This window comes from Motacilla alba, chromosome 10 (genome assembly GCF_015832195.1).
Source record: "Motacilla alba alba isolate MOTALB_02 chromosome 10, Motacilla_alba_V1.0_pri, whole genome shotgun sequence".
NCBI classification, from domain to species: Eukaryota; Metazoa; Chordata; class Aves; order Passeriformes; family Motacillidae; genus Motacilla; species Motacilla alba.
The window spans coordinates 20,602,277-20,625,266 of record NC_052025.1 but is presented as its reverse complement, the minus strand read 5'-3'; the positions used below and the strand labels follow the sequence as shown (position 1 = coordinate 20,625,266).

Here is a 22,990-nt window from a genome sequence, read left to right as displayed (position 1 = left end):
ATCATTTCAGCTGCCACGCAAAAATCCCCAGTCACTGTACCAGCCCACTCATCACTTTGCTTTGAAGGCCACAGCCCTGTTCTCAGGACTACAATTTCTTTTCCATTTTATACCACAATCTCCGCCCCACAGTGTTTACGGCTCCATCCCTAGAAGTGCTATCACAGAGCCGGGCAGGATCCTGCCATCGCCGGGGATTTCAGGCGCAATGCTGCAGCCCCCTTTTGCCCTCCACACGTCCTATTCTAGCTTCAGTCACAGTAGCCTGCCCAGCATGCGCGTCCCAGGCCCACAGTGATTTTGGCGCAAGAGCACTACTGTCTGTGTGCCAGCCCTATGGCTCCTATGGCGTGTTCAGCCCCGATCCCGGACACACAATGATGACAGCTTGAGCCCCAGTGATTTCAGCTCTTTCAGCTCTTGACCCACAAGCTTTATTTCACCGCCAGCTCTGTTCTTCCAGCTGCAGCTGCACCATTCTCCAGCTTCAAAGGGCAGCATCTTGCTCTTGGCTCCTGCCCTGCAGCACTTCAGCTCCTGCCCGAGGCTCTCTGAGCCCAGACCACCATCAATGTGCCAACCCCACCATCATTTCAGCTGCCACGCAAAAATCCCCAGTCACTGTACAGGCCCACTCATCACTTTGCTTTGAAGGCCACAGCCCTGTTCTCAGGACTAAAATTTCTTTTCCATTTTATACCACAATCCCAGCCCCACAGTGATTACGGCTCCATCCCTAGAAGTGCTATCACAGAGCCGGGCAGGATCCTGCCATCGCCGGGGATTTCAGGCGCAATACTGCAGCCCCCTTTTGCCCTCCCCACGTCCTATTCTAGCTTCAGTCACAGTAGCCTGCCCAGCATGCGCATCCCAGGCCCACAGTGATTTTGGCGCAAGAGCACTACTGTCTGTGTGCCAGCCCTATGGCTCCTATGGCGTGTTCAGCCCCGATCCCGGACACACAATGATGACAGCTTGAGCCCCAGTGATTTCAGCTCTTTCAGCTCTTGACCCACAAGCTTTATTTCACCGCCAGCTCTGTTCTTCCAGCTGCAGCTGCACCATTCTCCAGCTTCAAAGGGCAGCATCTTGCTCTTGGCTCCTGCCCTGCAGCACTTCAGCTCCCGCCCGAGGCTCTCTGAGCCCAGCCCACCATCAATGTGCCAACCCCACCATCATTTCTGCTGCCACGCAAAAATCCCCAGTCACTTTACCAGCCCACTCATCACTTTGCTTTGAAGGCCACAGCCCTGTTCTCAGGACTACAATTTCTTTTCCATTTTATACCACAATCCCAGCCCCACAGTGATTACAGCTCCATCCCTTGAAGTGCTATCACAGAGCCGGGCAGGATCCTGCCATCGCCGGGGATTTCAGGCGCAATGCTGCAGCCCCCTTTTGCCCTCCACACGTCCTATTCTAGCTTCAGTCACTGTAGCCTGCCCCAGCATGCGCATCCCAGGCCCACAGTGATTTTGGCGCAAGAGCACTACTGTCTGTGTGCCAGCCCTATGGCTCCTATGGCGTGTTCAGCCCCGATCCCGGACACACAATGATGACAGCTTGAGCCCCAGTGATTTCAGCTCTTTCAGCTCTTGACCCACAAGCTTTATTTCACCGCCAGCTCTGTTCTTCCAGCTGCAGCTGCACCATTCTCCAGCTTCAAAGGGCAGCATCTTGCTCTTGGCTCCTGCCCTGCAGCACTTCAGCTCCCGCCCGAGGCTCTCTAAGCCCAGCCCACCATCAATATCCCAACCCCACCATCATTTCAGCTGCCACGCAAAAATCCCCAGTCACTGTACAGGCCCACTCATCACTTTGCTTTGAAGGCCACAGCCCTGTTCTCAGGACTAAAATTTCTTTTCCATTTTATACCACAATCCCAGCCCCACAGTGATTACGGCTCCATCCCTAGAAGTGCTATCACAGAGCCGGGCAGGATCCTGCCATCGCCGGGGATTTCAGGCGCAATGCTGCAGCCCCCTTTTGCCCTCCACACGTCCTATTCTAGCTTCAGTCGCAGTAGCCTGCCCCAGCATGTGCGTCCCAGGCCCACAGTGATTTTGGCGCAAGAGCACTACTGTCTGTGTGCCAGCCCTATGGCTCCTATGGCGTGTTGAGCCGCGATCCCGGTCACACAATGATGACAGCTTGAGCCCCAGTGATTTCAGCTCTTTCAGCTCTTGACCCACAAGCTTTATTTCACCGCCAGCTCTGTTCTTCCAGCTGCAGCTGCACCATTCTCCAGCTTCAAAGGGCAGCATCTTGCTCTTGGCTCCTGCCCTGCAGCACTTCAGCTCCCGCCCGAGGCTCTCTAAGCCCAGCCCACCATCAATATCCCAGCCCAAGGGTGAGTCCAGCTCCTGCCCAAGAATCCCAGTCACTGTGCCAGGCCCTGCCTCAATTTGCCTCCGTGGCAACAGCCCCCTTCTCAGGTCTACAGTTTATTTTGCATTTTCTTTCAGTCGCGGCACCGCAGGACCCTTCCCAGCCCCACAGTGTTTACGGCTCCATCCCTAGAAGTGCTATCACAGAGCCGGGCAGGATCCTGCCATCGCCGGGGATTTCAGGCGCAATGCTGCAGCCCACTTTTGCCCTCCACACGTCCTATTCTAGCTTCAGTCCCTGTAGCCTGCCCCAGCATGCGCATCCCAGGCCCACAGTGATTTTGGCGCAAGAGCACTACTGTCTGTGTGCCAGCCCTATGGCTCCTATGGCGTGTTGAGCCCCGATCCCGGACACACAGTGATGACAGCTTCAGCCCCAGTGATTTCAGCTCTTTCAGCTCTTGACCCACAAGCTTTATTTCACCGCCAGCTCTGTTCTTCCAGCTGCAGCTGCACCATTCTCCAGCTTCAAAGGGCAGCATCTTGCTCTTGGCTCCTACCCTGCAGCACTTCAGCTCCCGCCCGAGGCTCTCTGAGCCCAGACCACCATCAATGTGCCAACCCCACCATCATTTCTGCTGCCACGAAAAAATCCCCAGTCACTGCACCAGCCCACTCATCACTTTGCTTTGAAGCGCACTGCCCTGTTCTCAGGACTACAATTTCTTTTCCATTTTATACCACAATCCCAGCCCCACAGTGTTTACGGCTCCATCCCCAGAAGTGCTATCACAGAGCCAGGCAGGATCTTGCCATCGCCGGGGATTTCAGGCACAATGCTGCAGCCCCCTTTTGCCCTCCACACGTCCTATTCTAGCTTCAGTCACTGTAGCCTGCCCCAGCATGCGCATCCCAGGCCCACAGTGATTTTGGCGCAAGAGCACTACTGTCTGTGTGCCAGCCCTATGGCTCCTATGGCGTGTTCAGCCCCGATCCCGGACACACAATGATGACAGCTTGAGCCCCAGTGATTTCAGCTCTTTCAGCTCTTGACCCACAAGCTTTATTTCACCGCCAGCTCTGTTCTTCCAGCTGCAGCTGCACCATTCTCCAGCTTCAAAGGGCAGCATCTTGCTCTTGGCTCCTGCCCTGCAGCACTTCAGCTCCTGCCCGAGGCTCTCTGAGCCCAGACCACCATCAATGTGCCAACCCCACCATCATTTCAGCTGCCACGCAAAAATCCCCAGTCACTGTACCAGCCCACTCATCACTTTGCTTTGAAGGCCACAGCCCTGTTCTCAGGACTACAATTTCTTTTCCATTTTATACCACAATCCCCGCCCCACAGTGTTTACGGCTCCATCCCTAGAAGTGCTATCACAGAGCCGGGCAGGATCCTGCCATCGCCGGGGATTTCAGGCGCAATGCTGCAGCCCCCTTTTGCCCTCCACACGTCCTATTCTAGCTTCAGTCACAGTAGCCTGCCCAGCATGCGCGTCCCAGGCCCACAGTGATTTTGGCGCAAGAGCACTACTGTCTGTGTGCCAGCCCTATGGCTCCTATGGCGTGTTGAGCCGCGATCCCGGACACACAATGATGACAGCTTGAGCCCCAGTGATTTCAGCTCTTTTAGCTCTTGACCCACAAGCTTTATTTCACCGCCAGCTCTGTTCTTCCAGCTGCAGCTGCACCATTCTCCAGCTTCAAAGGGCAGCATCTTGCTCTTGGCTCCTGCCCTGCAGCACTTCAGCTCCCGCCCGAGGCTCTCTAAGCCCAGCCCACCATCAATATCCCAGCCCAAGGGTGAGTCCAGCTCCTGCCCAAGAATCCCAGTCACTGTGCCAGGCCCTGCCTCAATTTGCCTCCGTGGCAACAGCCCCCTTCTCAGGTCTACAGTTTATTTTGCATTTTCTTTCAGTCGCGGCACCGCAGGACCCTTCCCAGCCCCACAGTGTTTACGGCTCCATCCCTAGAAGTGCTATCACAGAGCTGGGCAGGATCCTGCCATCGCCGGGGATTTCAGGCGCAATGCTGCAGCCCCCTTTTGCCCTCCACACGTCCTATTCTAGCTTCAGTCCCTGTAGCCTGCCCCAGCATGCGCATCCCAGGCCCACAGTGATTTTGGCGCAAGAGCACTACTGTCTGTGTGCCAGCCCTATGGCTCCTATGGCGTGTTGAGCCCCGATCCCGGACACACAGTGATGACAGCTTCAGCCCCAGTGATTTCAGCTCTTTCAGCTCTTGACCCACAAGCTTTATTTCACCGCCAGCTCTGTTCTTCCAGCTGCAGCTGCACCATTCTCCAGGTCTTCCTCGTGAATCTGCTGCCATGTTGAGACAATAGCATTTTTCTTTGGCTGCAGTTGTGAGTTTTTACCTCCCCATCTGGAAACAAGAGTCTTACCCCATTTTAGCACTCGTTTGGTTTCTGACTAGTCATTTTGTGTCCTATTCTATGATCTCTCTCCAGGTCTACAGCATGTATCCCTTTGAGCAGTGATTGATGCTGCATCACTGCATTTCCCACCCTGGCCCCAGTGATTTCAGCTCCAGTCCCACAAGCTTTATTTTACTGCTAGCTCTTCTGTTTCACCTCCTGCTCAACATCTTCGCTGCAGTGGCACATAATGCTACTTGTGCTTGTCAGGGCGGGATCTTTGTTTTAGCTCTAGCTCTGTGTGGTTTGAGCTCAGCTCTTGAGGCCATATTCCAGCCCCAATATGACTATCCTCCCTGCAGTAACAACTCCACAGTCCCTATGGCAGCTCTTACAGCAACTGAGCTCTGACCATGCAGTTCACCTCCCAGCTCCACAGTCCCTATCCCTGCCCCATAGGAGTTTTATCCCAAACCCTACCATATTTCTGTCTCCTCCAGCTCTTCTGCCTCAGCTCCAGCTCCTCAGCTTCCTACTGCCTGCAGCTAAAAGCTTCTTCTGCATCTCACTGCAGCTTGGGGCTGTTGATAAGGTTACAAGTCAGTTACTGCCATCATTTCAATGACTCCAGAGCTGTCCCACCCACCCTATGGGATCCCGACTTCGGGGACACTCGAGGCCTGAAGCCCAACATCTGCCTCCCCCCTCGCCTGGGGTCTCAGCTCAGCACCTGCCCTAAGGCCCCCTCACCTTCCCCAGGCAATGCCAGGGGCTGGGCGTAACCACCGGGCTCCCCTTCCCCCATCCCAAAAGGTGCCCTCGGTTCTTGGGCCCTGGAACCCTCTGAGCCCTCACACCCTCTTCCTCTGTTTGATACCACGGAGCAGGGAAGCCTCAGGCATGTCCTGCAGGCCCGGCGCTGCAGCTCCGTGCCCTTCTCCCATGGCATTTATCTAGCCCCAGCATTTCTACCGCTCTGCATTGTTTTGGGCCTTACTCGTGCCAAAGTCTTTATTCCACACCCTGGGGCTTTATGTCCCCAGTGATCCCACAACTGGTGTTTCAGCCCCAGTCCCACAAGCCTTACTGAATTAACGTCAGATATCCAGCAAGAAAACAAAAGCAAACAAAAAAATGTAACGAAAAGAACAAAATAATAAAAAAACGCAATTAAGGAATCATTATGATTACAAATAAAAACAAAATAATAAAAATGCAAAGTCAGCTTTATTCCCGGTATACGTTACTTTAAATCCAGAAACCACGAAACGGTTACTTTCCGGCCCCCAGTAACAGCAGCCGGTACCCCCTGCGCCACACCAAGCCCCGCACCAGCCGCCGGCTACCCGAGCCACGCAGGGCGCGGCGGAAAGGAACTGGGCACCGCCGGCCCCCAGACGCTGCTGCAGGCCTCGCGTCCGTGCTCACCGGCGCTCCCCGGATCAGCTGCCGCGGGGGTCCCGTCCTGGCGCAGCGGCGCTCCCCGCATCGCGCATCCGCAGCTCCTGTCGCTCCCAGCTTCACCGCCGAACTGACGCCTAAGCCGCCACGACGCACGGTATTTATGCCCCAGGGCCGGGCCAGCCAGCCAATCACAACCCGAGGCAGCGCCGGCCCCACCAATCCCAGCCCGCCCATTCCCGCCGCGCTCGGCTCCGCGACCCCCCGCGGTCCCCTCAAGCGCTGCTCCCGCCGCCGCCATGGCAAGGGCCGAGTTCGCCCGCTCCCCGCCGTCTGCCCGTTTCCCTGGAAGAAATCATGGCCAGGACCTGAACTGGAAGCTCTGGCCCGCCCTTCCCGGCCCCAAAAGCGCCTGCCGAGGCTGCGGCGGCGAGGACACAGCTCCGCCGGCTCCCAAAGCGGCGGTGGCGGGCTGAGGGGCCCGGCCGCGTGTGGGCGGGCTGAGATTGGCGGGACCGCGCCCGGATTGAAAGGGCGGCTGTGATTGGACAGGGCGGAGGAAGGCGGGCCCGGATTGGCCGGCTTGGGAGCTGTGAGGCTGCGGCTGCGGGAGCGTGGGGCGGAGCCCGGGCTGCTCGAAGGACCCGCGGGCGCTCTTGGTCGCGCCCCCGAGAGCCCCCGTCCCCTTTTCCGGCCCTCTCCCGTGCCCAGGTCCCGGCGAAAAGACCCCCGCAGAGCCCCTACCGGAGCGCCCCATCGGCACTCGGGACAGGCGGCGGGGAGGGGCACAGCCCGGGAGTGGTTCCGGGTCGCCCGCGACAGCGGCGCAAGCCAGGGAGCGGCGGCGACATGCTGAGGAGGGGGCTGGGCAGCGGGGAGGGCGTGCAGAGCCCGCTGCGACCCCTGGGCGCCTCTTCCCCCGCAGTGCTTCCGCTTCTGCGGGGACTTGGCCTGCCCCGACTGGCCGAGACCAGTACCCTGACCAAAATAGTTAAGTGCCCGCGTCCCCCTGCCCGCCCTCCGCCTGCTGCGGGCCCGCTGCTCACCCTCGTTTTCCCCCACAGTCGTCGGATGTTATAGATGATAAAACAATACTGGCTTTCACATTCATAGATTGGCTTTTAGCATCACAAGTATTTTGATATGGTACAACCTATACTTACTTTTAACTGCTTTGTGTAGTATAATATGCCAGTTCATGTACGCATTGTATATTTCATGTGAATAGTAGTGTGATAAATATATCATAGACCTTAGCAAAATGTTAAAATAGAAACTAAAATACTTCTATGTAACTAACTCAAAGAATGGTGTAAAGCAATTACTCTCTTTCTTATATCTGCAGACTGGCCCTACCAAGTGATAACAGTGACAAAAACAGAGCTTAACATCCAGGAAGGATTTATGGACACCTATTAGCATTATCAGAGAGTGTGAAGCAACAGGATAAAACTACAGGAAGAAATAAAATATGTAGACCTAATTTACAGAATGTTCTGCAGACAAGTCAGAGGTTAAAACCAAACAAGAGAGTTCCCGGAACATCAAAAACTCAAAGGAAAGTTTGAATAAAATTTCAATCCCTTTCCCTCACCCCAAAGAAGGCACAGAACGAGTCAAACTGACCTGGACAGCAGCATGGCACTTTACTCAAGCCCTTTCTACATGTACATTATCCCAGAAACGGACTGCTCCACCAAGAAAGAAGGGCAGCTACCTGAAGGGTTGAAGTTCCTCCCCAGCCTCCCTGTCACAGGCGAGAGGCAGAAACAGGGAGTGACAGCAGAGAGGACACAGGAAGAAAAGGAAGAATGGGGTGCAGGATGAAATTGACCAAAAAAAAACCCCAATAACAAAACGAAAAAAAAAACCAAAAAACACGAAACAAAAAAACCCTGGGATGGATAGCATGACTAAGAGGGATTAAAAAGGAACAGGGACAGTGAACGGGACACAAGGATTCAGTGAGGAACAATGGCACGGGAAGCACCACAGAGCCACAGAGAATAGAAAGGAACACGAGTGAGGCATGGAGGAGGACAGAGAAAAAGACAGAATGCTACACACACGGCAAAGACAGAGGGTTACAGAGACGAAGAAAACAAGGATTGAGAGAGGAAATGACCATGGCTCATGCAGGTGGGGGAAAGTGGAGAAAGAGAGGCATGGCCAGCAGGACAGAGGCTTACCAACAGAAGGGTACAATGAGGGAGAAGGGCTGGGCAGCAGCTGCAGATAGGTACAGGCAAAAGAACAGTGACAGGGACAAAGAAATAGTCACAGTGCAGGACAAAGGAAAAAGGAGATAAAAAAAGGAGAAATAAAGATGGAGAAAGAGAGAGACAAAAAATAGAGGAGTGGGATTGAGTAATATTCATTAAATAAATATTGAGTATTTGTTTCTTGAAAGAAAAACAAGAACAAGACAGAGTGAAGTATTGAAAGGGAATGGGAGCGGGAGCACACAGGACAAGAAAGGAACACAAAAGACACACCGGACAGAGAGAAGGGGTGGAAAGTTGGATATAAGGCTGAAAGAAAAACAGGAACAAACCCCAGGACTTACTAGAGAGTGTGGCTGATGAATATGTCAATAAACCATGAAGAGAACTGGTTACTGTCATGGCTCGGCCTGGGACTCATTAATTACCATCTGTCTCTTGGCAGGGCCATAAACTCCCTGATAAAACATGAGGTGAAAGCTAAATGGTTGATGTGCTCCATCTTTCTTGGGTTTGGTAAGCAGTTTTTGTTATCAGGTTGGACCACACATACACCAACACCAGCGTGTGTTTAAATACAGTCTAAACACCAGCAAGTTTACGTACTTCCTTCCAAAAAAACTGCAGAAGAGTTATACTCGGCGACGCAGACATTCCAAATACTAGGAGTGTCTTTCATGAGAAAAAAAACCATAAGCTGAAAGAACTTGCCTCAGTGTAGATCAAAAAGTTCATTTAAACTCTGTACAGTAACCTGAACAAGCAGGCCAACTTGAAATTTGCAGGAGATGTATCTGTTAAAAAAAGGTGAAGGAAAAAACTGGGGGAACAGCTGAAGCAAGTGAATTTAAAGGTCAATTGTACTTTGTAAGAGTCTCTGCATTTTTATTGGATATAGCAGAACAGCCAGCACCACCACCACTGTGAAAAAGCGCAGACAAAACCCCCATGAAATAAAAAAAGATACAGGAACTTGAGTGTAGCTAGAAAAAATTACCTTTTTAAAAGCTAATCTACTTGAGATAGGCTCTACCTACAGACTTGCCCAAGGAAGAAAAATAACATTTATTGCATCAGACACAGATATATAGAACATTGCTCTAAACTGGAAAAAAAGTGAATTTTACATTTAAAATGCTTTGCAAGCAACATTAAAACTTAATGTGTCACAAGACATTGTTTCAGCTACCCTCCCCTTCCACAAAAATCTTTTTATCTATAAGCTCTAGTAAATACATTCCATGGTCCCTCCATTGAAGGGGACACCTGTAAATTACTACAGTGTGATAAACAGAAGCAAATCAAGAGAAATGTGACACTAAAGCTGCTGTATGTGGCTGTAGTACATAATCACAAATAGCTCAGTAACTTTTTATGATGCTTACTGATTACCCTGACCGCAGTAGTTCTAATCTTGGCAACTGGCTGCTGCCACCTCTACCAATGCAAACTTGCAAACAAATGGGTAACCTGGACCTTGACCATGTTTTCTATTGGTCATCGCTGCTTGAGAATAACTGGAGTCCAAATACCACCTGCAATCCTTTTTTGGCTCTCAGGAAGAGGCTAACAGACCTCTATATAATGCCAGCTTTCTCTTTGCATAGGCAACAAGAACTCAAGCCTCATAAAGCACACGGTTAGGCAAATTAAGCATTCAGATGGCCTAAATATACTCTAATATTAGTTTAATTCCCAAACCCATGTAAAAATACATTCTAAAATGACCTCTTTAAAGGGGATCTTCAAAGTTGAAGATTATAAATAAAGAAACTAACTCCCTGTAGACTCAATCAGGGTTGTCCAATTCCCAGTAGGTTCTTAGTCCTCCTTCACAATACATTTTCAATACAATTAGTACACAGTGGGAATATACTGATGCGTCACTACATTATTAAAAGTTGTATGTGCAGGTTTCTATCCATCTCCCCTTTCACAGACTTGCTGACAGAGGTCGGTTACTTCCCATAAAATTTCTTATTCAGAAGAAAGATCAGAAGGTTGACGTTCACTTTTGCTCTGTCAAACAACTTCATGACAGCAACACCTTCATACTGCAGCTGCAAGAGATCCTGCCAAAGAAAATATCTTAATGAGTGAGGAATCGTCAAGAGCTGACAGAGAATATAAAAGATTCTGTAGTACAGTAGATCTTAAGGAATATCAAGAAAAAACTACACAGCATAAGACAGAAAAGCAAGAGACTTAAAGAGCCACTTTTACTGTGTAAAAAATAGTCATTTCAAGGCATTTAAGGTCTTAATTATTTTAAGCAGTGAGTTTAAAAAAAATTACAAAAGAGAACAGAAATAGAAGACCATTCTAAGTAACCTAAATTTCAGATCTAGCCATCTCCAGCCTTGTCATTTGCACAGTAGCCATAAAGTTGCTGTAACATTTAGAACATTTAGGTTTCCTATGTGCCTAATTCTATCATGTACCCATGAAACATAACAACATTTCACAGTGTCCCTTTCTGAAAGCTTTAGTTGCCACAGATCTCAGGGAAGCGGCTTACAGCACTTCAATCTACGGTGCAAAAAGAAATGGCATCTCAGTCAGTGTGCATATGATGTTGATTCAGTCTCTCAGGTGTTTACGTAGTTATACTTTGCTTTGTCAGCAATGCACCTGTACTGATTTTATCTCACCGATTAAATTCTTTCCACAATCCCACTCCCGCAGGTAACACAGTGGGTAGGTGTGGGCATGTGGGTGGACATGTGTGATGTTGGATGTTGTATCCTTTGCTGCTGTCCTCTGACAACAGCTGCTTTATCTGCAAAGCACTGCTACAAAGGCACATAGTAAACCATGTGCCTGAGAAGTGAGTGACCTTGCATAGCCCCACAAACCAACAAGTTCATGACCAGCTCTGACAGATTATGACTGGAACATACTAGGGGAGTCCTCAAAGCAAACAAAAGGTGTGAGGCAGCTGTCCATCCCAGCAGCCAAGTTGGCATGGACTAACTACAACGCAAGGTGCTACTGCGCACAATCTGTTTCGAAGAGTCTGAGGCTTCCACAACTAACAAACCTAATGAAGACCAAGATGGACAGAGGGTGGGGAAAGAAAGGGACAGAGACACCAGGTGTAAAAATACTGGCATGAGAAAAGGAACAGGAAACAGCCAGTCAGCATGCCTGTTCTGGTGGCCTAAGTAAAGACTGACACCTAAGGAGGACACCTAAGAACTGGAAACAAACAGGTAAGTGTAGGGTAGCAGAAAGAATACCAATACACAATGACTGGCTGAAGCCATCACACACAAGCCAAGGTGACTGCTGCCACAGACTGCCAAGCTCTCAGCTGTAGCATGAAATTGTTCAAAATGCAAGTGTCGTTTAGTGTGCATATGTGTACAAAGAATTAAGAACACAGACCAACATAAGGTTTCACTAGCAAAGAAACAAAAAGCAGTTTGGATCCCCTGTATGTGTTGTATCTGTTTCACCTGCAACAAATGGGTTATTTTTGAGAGCATTCTTCAGACCGTTCAGGCAAAAAACGTGTCATTGCTATTTTGATGAAGAGACTGGCAGGGGAACTTAAATGACACTATTAAATAGGACAGTTCTTACCTGATAATGTAACATAAAGGTTTCCATCTGTACACCCATGAATTTTGCTTTAACCTCAAAATCTCCTACTTCTTCTGTTGGACTGATTTCAAAAATCACGTTTTTAAACCTATGAAATTGAGAAATGAATAATCACAGGGAGGGAATATATGAGACGAAACCGGAAGACAAATTTCTAAGAATTCTCTTCTTAACTCTTTATTCTATAATACCCATTTGAAATGAGCCCATACAAGCCAAACAGACTCAATACAACAATGAACAGAAGCCTAACAGATTCTATGTTTGGTAAATTGTATCTTCACACAAGCATAGGAGGAAACAGGGTAATTTAATTTAGTTTGCACAATCTAAGCAGTCTACTTTAGTGCTGCACATTCATGCCTCATTTAGTGTACCGAGTACAAACTATGATTCAGAGCTGAAAAAATTCTAGTAACAGCTAGCTCCTCCATATTCCACACCAGATGTGCCAGCTTCTCAAGGCTAGCAAACTACAGCTGGAAAAACTCAAGCTAGCATAAAGCTGATTTTTCAACAATGGAAGCTATTAACCATAATAAGAATTCACCTAAGGAGGTACCCTTCCATAACTGTGGGGGTGACAGAGAAGGGGTTGGTGGAAAGAGGATGTCATCTTTAAATCACATTACACTTCTCAATCAAATAATTGCTTTGCTCCAACCAGAAAAAAGAGAACCGAAGAGTGATCACTATGCAAGGTGTCTTGCCCCTAAGGATGCCAGCCTAGGTCATCAAAGCAACTCTTTCAGCTTTAATAACTAAGTATATCAACAACACTAAAATTCCAATAACAAAACTGCAAGACAATGTGACACAGCCTCAAATAGATCCCAAAATTTCTGGTCCTCAACTATCAGCACCTAGACTAGTTCTAAGAAAAAGACAAGAATTCAGCATACCTTTTTTCCTTTTCCTCCAAAAAGGTTATTTAGCTCTAAAGAGTTTTAAATAATAGATACTCACTGGTTACCTTGCAGGTCCTCAATCTCTAAAAGCACTCCCTTCTCATGAAGTCGAGCTGCTGTGTATTTCAGAGAAATCTTTTTACTGTTTTTGCCTTTCATCTCTCGAGGTTTCTTGGAGACTCTGGGGAAAAAATACAAACCAAACAAATTAGAAGGTCACAAGTAACGACACTTTGAGCAGTAAATATTCAATTCTATTTGAAAGAGGGGATAGAATCAGTACAGCTAAAGAACTGTGACTAATGATAGATAACTATGTACTTCTACTAGTCAGTTTACCTACAAAGCACTTGTAGCCCAGATCAGATCCTTGATTTTCTACTATTTATCAATAACATTTAAGCAAAATAAATAAATAAATAAATGATAATAATAATAATAACCACCAAAGTAAACAAAAAACCAACCAAAAAAAATCCCACCCAAAATAGAAGCATATGGTACTTCACAAAAAGCAATACCATCTCTCATTAGGCAAAATGGGGTCTAATGACAACTGACAAGGAGAAAAGCTGAGACTACTCAGAAACTTGCTTGTATTTTCATTCTGCAAGTGAAAAGGGTTCACATTCTCACATCTGACTGGAGAAGACAACAACTTTTTTTTCCACCCCAGAAAATCTGATTTGTCTAGCACTTTAACAGCTGACTTCATTTGGCACAGAAATGGGGACAAATTGTGATCAGGGGTTTCCTTGAAGGTAACTATGTTATTTTCATTCTCTGTTCCTAAGAAGGATGACAGGACAGACTGACTGAGCAGCAAGTGCCTCTGTGGACAACAACCTTCATACCACTGGACTCTCTGCACTCTCTTCTCCCAGACGGACAAAAAAATGTTTCAAGATTGTCTTTTTGACACCATTCATGCCAAGGGCCTCACCCTGTATTTTCTTACTGCTGCTGAGACCCTTTTCCTAAAACTATTGCTGTGGGAAAGAGCTTGGACAAGGAGCTTTGAGCAGATAGCAATATGGTTCTTCTTAGCAACACATGCGTTTTTGTAAGAAGCCCCTCTAGGGCTGTGGAACCACCTGCTGTAGGTCATGAGGTTCAAGGCCATCTAAGGAACCTGAAGGTGAGGAAGTCCATGGACCCTGATAAGATGTGTCTGATGAGATGGGTCCTCAGGGAACCAGTGGAGGAAGTGGCTAAGCCACTATCCATCATGTATGAGAAAATGTGGCAATCCAGTCAAGCTCCTACCAACTGGAGAAGGAAAATAAGGAAGACGCAATCTGTCTCACCTCTGTGACTGACAAGGTCCTCCTGGAAACTATGCTAAGATACATGGAAAACACTGAGGTAATTGTTGACAGCCAATATACCTTCACTCAGGTGCCTGGCCAATTTGGTATCTGCTGCAATGGGGTTAATACACCATTTCTGGATAAGGTTTCTAACTTCTGCATTTCTGACTGACAATCATCTACCTGTATTTGTGGAAAAGCATTCAACAATGTTCCATACAACATCTTTGCGTCTAAACTGAAGAAGCAGGGATTTGACAGATGGACCACTTGATGGATAAGGATCAACCGGATGGTCGCGCTCAAAGAATTGCAGTCAACAGCTTCCTGTGAGGGTGGTAAGCCCCCGGGACAAGTTGCCCTGGGAAGCTGTGGCTACCCCATCCCAGAACTGTTCCAGCCCAGGCTGGATGGGGCTTGGAGCAACCCAGTCTAGTGCAAGGTGTCTCGCAGGGCAGTGAGAACCAGAGGATCTTTAAAGGTCCCCTCAAAACCAAACCATTCTGTGGTTCTACGATTCCAAGATACTTACTTGCCCTTGCTGGCCAAGTTATCCAAGCAGGTCTTTATGTAACTTTTGTAATAATCTACTTGTTCTTCATAAAAAGTAGCTTTGGAGTTTAAGGCACTGTATGTCTGCTGCAGCTTCACTAGCTCCGCCTTTCTTCTCTGACGGTATCTACGCTGATTTCTGATATCCTACAGCGCAGAGAAAGACAGGCAGAGACTTAACAGTCATTTGAGCTCACCACGTGCTCAGTCCCAGAGCCACTGAGTACTTGAAACACACCATTTGATTTTGCTTAGTCTTGCTTCATGCAAGGCTTGAGCACTCATTTGCACTTGCCCCAGTTTAAGTGTTACAGCTTTTTCTCTGTGATGACTATTTGTGGAACTAACCAACTCTACAAGGTGCACCTTCTGTGGCTTTCTCAAACTTCAGTTCTGTTCTAGTTGTGATGACTAGAGTGGGCACTGAAAGCCCATGATATAAAAGCAGCAATTTTGCCAGCACTGGAAAGTATCTTACAAATCGAGCGCAACAACCATAGCAGCACACAGACTTCATTATTTTTCTTAGTTAGTCAGCCTTTAAGCATCACTTCCCTTAATATCTCAACAAGAAAACACTACATTCATTGACTGCTACTTTAATTTGTGACACATATTATCTATAATACAATTAATTATTATCAAATCCCTAAAGGCGATTGCTTAGTTGGTTTACTTGCGTAACATTAACCAAATGTTTTTTCACAGTAAACAATGTGATATAAAATATATTCTCACTGTAGCACTGGATCATTTTTGTAAGCCACCCCCCCTTATAATTTAGGGATTCTTTAATGGGCACATTTACATCAAAATAACAATTAGGATGTCTTAGAGTTATGAGCAAAACTTCTTTGTGTGAATAAACTTGTAGAGGCATTACTTGAATTAGTGAAATGGAGCAGAAAAACACATCACACATCAGCACCTCCCTTCCAAGCTATTAAGTTTTTTTTAAAGTACCTGAGAACCTGGCAACGCAGTCATTTGAGAGAACAGAAACACTGTATAAAAGTAAAGGACTTTCCACATGCCAAAAGGTGGAAATGCTGCAACAAAAGGCAGCATTATCTTTATATAATTTCTCTATATTTTCTCTATAAATTAGCTACTAAAAACCTTACTCTCCTTCTGAAAACTCATGCCAGTTTCACAAAGCTGCAAACTGGGAAAACTCTACTATGATTACTAGGAAACCATCAAATGGTATACCTTCGCAATGTCATTGATTAATTCCTGGTATTTATTTTTGGCATTCACTGCCCCGAGTTCTGTCAACTTCTTCAGGCCTGCCTTGATTTTTTCTTTTTTTTCTTGGAGATTCAAGTTGCCATCTTCCTTTACAGAGACAGATTTTTTCATCTTATCAGGAGTTTTAGCATCACGAATGGCCCGTTTCTGCATAGCTCTATGATGCTCTGCTTCCTAGAAGAAAAGAAGAACCTGCAAGTTCATAAGCAGATCAATTGCAAGGAGACAAAAAGAACCAGAAACAGATTGTCTGATCTCTGGCATAACACAGGATACAGACTTTTGCTTGGCGGTTCCCGTACTGACTGGAATGAACACATTTTGATGAACACATCCTACGTGTGGGAACCAGAAGCCTACCTATCACCTAAAGCGGTCTTCTACATAAACAGTTTCTAGAAAATGCTGCAGGAGTAAGATTCACACGTACAATTTACTTCCACTGTACACCCTCGTGATTATCACAACACTCTGCTCCATCAGTGGAGACAGCTTCACTGCAATACCTAAACGGAGAGTCCCACATATATCTAGATGGATGATGTTTTCCAAGTCTAAAACCAGCGCAGACAAATAGCATCATACTTGCTCTGAGGTAGCTGAAGTTTCCAAAATTTCAGTCAGCGTCTCCCCTGGCTGGAAGCGGATTACATCAACAATTAAACGTTTTGTGCTGCAAAGAGATCAAGGAGAATAGGAAAAAAAATTTTAAACAGAAAGATCTTTAATACTTTTCTGTTCTGCAACAATACCAATGTTACTGATTTATTTAAAGTCAAGATTATTACTGGATGAGCACTCAGGTAGTCATAGGCTAAACCAGACCAGAACCCTGAGAAGCACTTTACTTTTTGGACAGTGCATTATTGGAAACTGGTTCCTCAAAAGGTTTCTCTCTGTAATATGCACAATTTGCTCCCCAAAACTTCTCCAAACAGCAAGGAGGCTACCCCATGTATTAGAAGGTAGCCCCAGAACTGCCACGTGGACCACAGAAACTGCATTCAAGGTGAAAGATAAAGCAGGTAGCAGCCACAGCCCATTTGTGCAACCAGAAAAGCTCTATAATATTATCCATCCATAAGCATGCTTCAGTGATCCATAACAGGTATCAAAAAACTCAAAAGGATTATTTTCTTCTGTGGACGGGAGACAGGTAGATCTCAACTCCAGTCTAGCACTAGACAGAGTCATTTCCTTGATTTGAGCTGAGATTTAATCACAGTCGGTGTCCACTCTGAAGCACTTCTGTCCTTAAGCCACACAATGAAACCAAATAGCATCTCTGCAGTCCGGCTGGATTTTTGGAATCACATAAACTGCATCACACACACATACACCTTTCTCATCATCCACAACATAAATGACTACCAGTGCAGCTGGTAAATCTTTACTTTTGAAATCAATGTCACCTTTGTCTGGTGGGTAGGAAAATACTGATGTATCTTTTAAGAAGTCCAGTTAAAGTTATTTTTGGAGACAAAATCTTCTTGTGGGAGATCACTTGTCTGCCTACGCCAAGTACATGCTGACCAAAGATTTTTCAATTAAACTATCTAGCATCTGAGCAGGAATGCATCAGAGGAGGTAAACATACATTTGAATGTCAGGTCACTGCTCTATACATCTCAGCAATAGATGTATGGGATTTGCTTAAAACTAGCCAAGAGTCATTGTCAGTCAAAAGTTTTCCAGAATAAAGATTCTGGCAATAATAAAATCCCAGACAGTTCATTGCTCTCTTTCCATTAGGTTATAAGACCTATGCTTCTCAAAAGACTATTAGTCTTCATCAATTAAAAGTCATGCCACAGCATGGAAAAAGACACAGCTACAATCTCAGTGTATTTGGAGTAACAGTCCCCCCACATTTCCTTAAATTATGCCTCAATTCTCTCATTTTTACATGCCAATTAACTGGCAAAGTTCCAATTGCTCCTTCTTTTGACTAACATACCAGGTAGTTACCCCCTACTTACTTCAATAGAATTGTCCTTGCATCCATCTCTGCATTCTCATCACCAGGAACGTCAAATTTATTAGTGAGTGTGAGAGAAACCTCAGTCTTTGCTAACATTTCTCTGTTGGGGTCATTAACATTGCCAGAACCTTCCCCTGCCAAGCAGAGAGAGTTTACAGATTAAATCACATTCTTCACCTTCTTGACTGTTAGGACTTTGTAATTTTTTCCTACATAACAGACACAGAAATCTAGACTGTTTCCTGTACTGTCCAAAGGACACTTCAACACCCAAACCAGCCTTTAAAGGCATCATCGTCACTATATCAGACTATATCTTGAATATCAGACTTTTTCATAACAAATCTGAGAGAATGCACTGGCCAGAAAAGCACCACAAAAATCACCACTTTGCATGCTTAAAGATTTACATGCATTCCACACTGTATCTCAGATTCTCACTGAGAAGAGTGGCTGAACTGCCAAAAGTAGAAAACAAAAGTGTGATGATGCTGATACATTCATGTCCTCATCAAAATGCATGTTTCAAGCTAGGAGCAAAGAGCTTGTTAGCAACTGAACTTGTCATAATCTCTTGAACAAAGTAAGCTATCCCATCAAAAAGAAATTTTCTTGCTCTAACTGCATATGAACTTTCACTAGAACAATAGTTGGTACCTTTCCCCCCATTTTTTAAAGGGCTGCAGAAAGATCTGACATATTAGCCACAGTGAAACAATGCACACAGGAGAAATGAAATGGAGAAGGAGGACAAGTTCTAGCTAAACCCATGGTCTATGTTTGTTCAGATAATGCCTCTAACAGTTCTTTGCCAGCGCTTGGAAGAAAATGTGCTTGCAATCACTCCTTTAGAAGGTTCTAACCTTTCTGATCAAGCAACTTCAAGGTAAGTGTTTGCTGTCAGAGCATCCTCTCCAAAAACTCTGCCCGGTTTGCCTCCCTCCCCTCTCCTAGACTAGAAACTTCAAATAACTGCAACACAGAAACCAGTGAAGGAGAAAAACTTGTGCATTTTTCCACTATGTGTTACATCCTGAAGCAGTAACTGTGTCTCAGGTTTCCAGAACAGTTTCACAGATTAGTAGTGTTAATTCCTTCTTCCCCCAACCAGAAGAGGATAAGATTCTATTTTCTTTATGGAAAATAACTCTAAAGGAGGGGAAAAAATGTTACCTGTCCACATGCCAAAGACTCTTAAAGGAACACATGCTATTTAATACATTTATTACTGCACTCTGAAAGGAACACCTACAGATCTCCAGTAAGGATGGATCCTAGCAAACAAGCTGGAACAGGGACACAAGCACAGAGAAATGGCTCCAGTGTAATGGAACAAAGAAAATACGTCAACATCCATTTGTCTTCTAGAAACTTCTAGAGTGGGATGAGGTGAGGTGGGTGGGGAGAAGAGGAAGAACCCCTCGTTTTTTTTCAGGGCAGTAAATTATGCAGAGAAAATATACTGCAACAAATCTGCTGCTGCCTTTTAGAGCACATCCTCCCAAAGGACCTGTGATGATTTCTTACTGTTTCTTTACTGCACCTTTAAGTCATTTCAGGTAATATCACATATTACTTTAGCAGAATAAACTAGACCACCTATTAAGGACTCAATTGTAGGAACCTCTCCGAGATCATCCAGCAGCTCGTGAATTGGATCATTGTGCTCAGGAGCAATTGCATCTTGATGGTCTAAGAGCAACTAAATGAAGAGAAAAAAACAATTGTGTTTTAACAATACATCCTTTTCTAGGCAATAGAATTTCATTACTTTAGGCTGGTATCTTTTAGAAAAAAATCACTGAACTCCAAAGCAGCAATGTCAATATTAAGAGCTGTGTCAATATCACATACTCAAATGCTTTCCAAAGAAAGTCTGTGAGGCCACACCTAAATAACTTGATTCTATAAACCAACTTGATTCTATAAACCAACTTGATTCTATAAACCAACAAACTACAATCATGACAACTTTCAGCCTTGTATTTGGTACTTTGTGTTTCAGACAGAAGCAGCATTTTCTTCACAAACACTGCTTATAAGGAGCAACTATGACTAATGTATACTTACAGTGTGTGTATTGATGATTTCACCGATAGAAATATAAATTACTGGTTTAGTGAGAGTCACCAAGTCTGAATATTCATCAATATTAAATTTATCCTGCAATTCGGGAACCTCACAGGCAGCCTGAAAAAAACGTCTTCAGAACAAAGAAGGAGAGAACACTTAGTATGACTCCAAGAGTCATGTGATATGTCAAGAGTATTACCTCCCCATGACAATTTCAAGCATAGACTCTCCTCTTTAAACTATGGTACAGTATGGCATACTACAGTTTGCATGTTTAGTTTAACACATCAGAAGCGACCTAGTAAATTCAATCATTGATACTGGCCATGTTGACATTTGCTCATTTTCAGAATTGACAGAACTGCCTTCAGTGACCTTGTTCCCCTGCCCCCACTGCATTATCATCCTTTGCCCCCAACTACTTCTGGTTACCCTTTTTCCAAAACACAGGAGATATGACAATTCTTCAACAAAAGCTTACTTTGTCTACATGAATAGCTAAATGCCAACCTGCTTTATTCCTGACCACCACTAGATTTTCATGTGCAACCAGGGTTCTCATAGGACAGAAGAATGTATGTCTATTCTGGTTGTCCACGTCCAAAGTGCTGTAATAAGTATGTGCAAAAGCAACCTTTATTCTGGACACTTGAAACTCTTGACTTTGCAATCTCACAAACATATAATCCATTGTTCATAAATTCCAGGTACACATTTTATCTGCCATTGTCACTGATGCTGTGGCAGTCTGGACTGAAATCTCTTTTATTTTAAATAGACTGCAAATTTGACAGAGACAGAATTTTCCATGTTCTAAATGTACTGATTTCCCTTTTTTCTTGCAATGTTACCCTCTGACAAACTTCCCAACTTAATTAGCTACGGTCTTCTACCTGAATTTCTGGTGTGACTGCAATAGGTATTCATTTATGATGCTTAAATGAGCATTGTCTCCCATGAACATCTTATTGGATGCAGCATGCTGTAACATCTTTGCAATGGAACCGAGGTTTCTGCGTTGATCTGTCGTCAGCTGACCTCCAGCTGAAAGGTCAATGATGTCAAATGCATCTGGTGCCACGATGGCTGGATTCATGTAGCGATAATAGAGTAAGTTGCCAACAATCTGGGAAAGAGAGAAGAAATATATCAATAAACAAAAGTACAGGACCCAACCAAATTTTTTTTGAAACTACTCTGTGTTTCGATAAATTATTTTATTGTAAGCCTCTTTCCAACACAAAGGTTCTCCTCTATAGAAGCACATACCATCCCAAAAGATCTAGTGTTAAAAAAACCCCAATATCATAAAGATGCAATAGAGCAGTCAACACAGAGGAAAGTCTGAGTACTATCAGTCACAAGACAATACAGCAGCAGATATTCCTAGGCGTAAAGATTTAGAACTCTAACTTACAAAAATGTACGGATAGGAGATACTATAAGTTACCAATGAACTACTGATATGAGCATGAGACAGTCTGTCAGGAGAATTAAATGCAACTGAGTTAGCCTAACAAAGGGCAGAATGACCAGAGTATAGAGGAATCAGACAATGAAATTTCAGTGTGGAACAAGAGCCAATTTTTAAAGAAGCATAAAGCATTGGCTGCCATCTCTGTCAAAGCAAAAATAGGGAGGAAGAATGGCACACCAAGAAGTTAAATTGAGGAAATTATTTTCCATTTCTTGTCCAAAGCCCTTCTCTCTTTCAGAATAAAAGCCTTCTTCGATAAGCCAGCAAGCTATTCAAGCACAGACCCCTAGTTAGTGAGAAACCATTTAATCCAGAAGTAAGAAAATCAGAAGTACAGAAAACAAATGGCATTGGATGCTTCAAAAATCCAATTTACTAAGTCAAATGTGAGCAGCAGTACATTTCAAAGAACTACAGATAGAGATTATCACATTATCCATATGCTCACAATATTCTTCTACCCTGTACTGGATATTTTGCCAAAAGTAATTCTAGCAAGGAAAGGTATTAACTCACCATGCTGATTTAAAGCAAAAGCTCTCTCACCACATGCTCATTTGCAGAAGGCCAGGTCACTGAACCTTGGCTTCACCTGCTTTTCATGTGACTAAAATGCATGGAAGAGATTGGGGTCTGAACAAACAGCTGAAAACACAGAGAAAAAACCTAGCCATTGCTAAGTCCCAGAAATTAATAACTGGTTTCAGTGAGGCCATGTTTGGACAAGTGTTTTATGCAAGCCTCTGCTGTACTCTCACAAATTATGCCATGGGATGTTAACAGTCTGCTGACCATTAACTGTCTGTTTACTGCCAGTAAAAAGAAAAAAACATCCATGAAAGAAATTGAATTTGAATTGAATGACATTTGAACTTCTGGGGCAAAAAGAACGTATATTATATTATCATCTTCGGTTGCTAAAAAAAAAAATCTACAGGTAGGCATAGCACGCAACTGCAGTTTTGACTTTCATGTGGACAGTTACATTATTTCCATGAGGATTAACAAAACCTGCAGTTTTCCACCTAAATTTACAGATGGAAGAAATTAATTCACCTGCATAGAAAGAACCGATGTCTCAGAATGGGAAAGCACAGAACTAGAAGAGAGAAGAAAACAGCATTCAGATTGGTAATTATTTTGTAATGAAGCAGGGGCAGAGAAGCTTAAAGAGACATTGTCAAGCATTCTAATAACCAAACTATATTCTATTAAAAAGTAAAGCGTTCATGGGCATAAATTCAGTATTTACCAGAAGCCACAAAACCAAAGAAATTTCAACAAAAACCCCAATGCTGTAGTCATCTAAGAGCAACTAAGATTAGGATCCTTTTAGTTCTCCAAACCAACTGAAATACGAAATACAAAACTGACCAGGCATCATAGGAAGCGATTCTACATACTGCCGTCAAAATATCCCAGTGTGTTACAGATGGGGCATTAGGAATATCAGAATTTGGCACACAGACTTCTTAATTTGTCTCTTTAAGGAAGGAGCAGCAGGC

General features: G+C 45.1%; 1 protein-coding gene across 1 annotated transcript in view; it reads right to left on the bottom strand.

Moving 5' to 3' along the window:
• Positions 1 to 9,191: 9,191 nt before the first annotated feature.
• The window catches only part of IQGAP1 (IQ motif containing GTPase activating protein 1), a 53,723-nt gene continuing 39,924 nt past the window's right edge, over positions 9,192 to 22,990 (bottom strand). Inside the window, exons 29-38 of the mRNA XM_038146827.1 lie at positions 20,902 to 21,134; positions 20,006 to 20,138; positions 19,535 to 19,637; positions 17,934 to 18,069; positions 16,540 to 16,627; positions 15,916 to 16,128; positions 14,684 to 14,850; positions 12,900 to 13,022; positions 11,913 to 12,021; positions 9,192 to 10,399 (exon numbers count right to left, since the gene is read on the bottom strand). Coding sequence (XP_038002755.1) covers positions 10,286 to 10,399; positions 11,913 to 12,021; positions 12,900 to 13,022; positions 14,684 to 14,850; positions 15,916 to 16,128; positions 16,540 to 16,627; positions 17,934 to 18,069; positions 19,535 to 19,637; positions 20,006 to 20,138; positions 20,902 to 21,134 — 1,419 coding nt within the window. The 3' untranslated portion in view covers positions 9,192 to 10,285. The remainder of the gene's footprint in view (positions 10,400 to 11,912; positions 12,022 to 12,899; positions 13,023 to 14,683; positions 14,851 to 15,915; positions 16,129 to 16,539; positions 16,628 to 17,933; positions 18,070 to 19,534; positions 19,638 to 20,005; positions 20,139 to 20,901; positions 21,135 to 22,990) is intronic.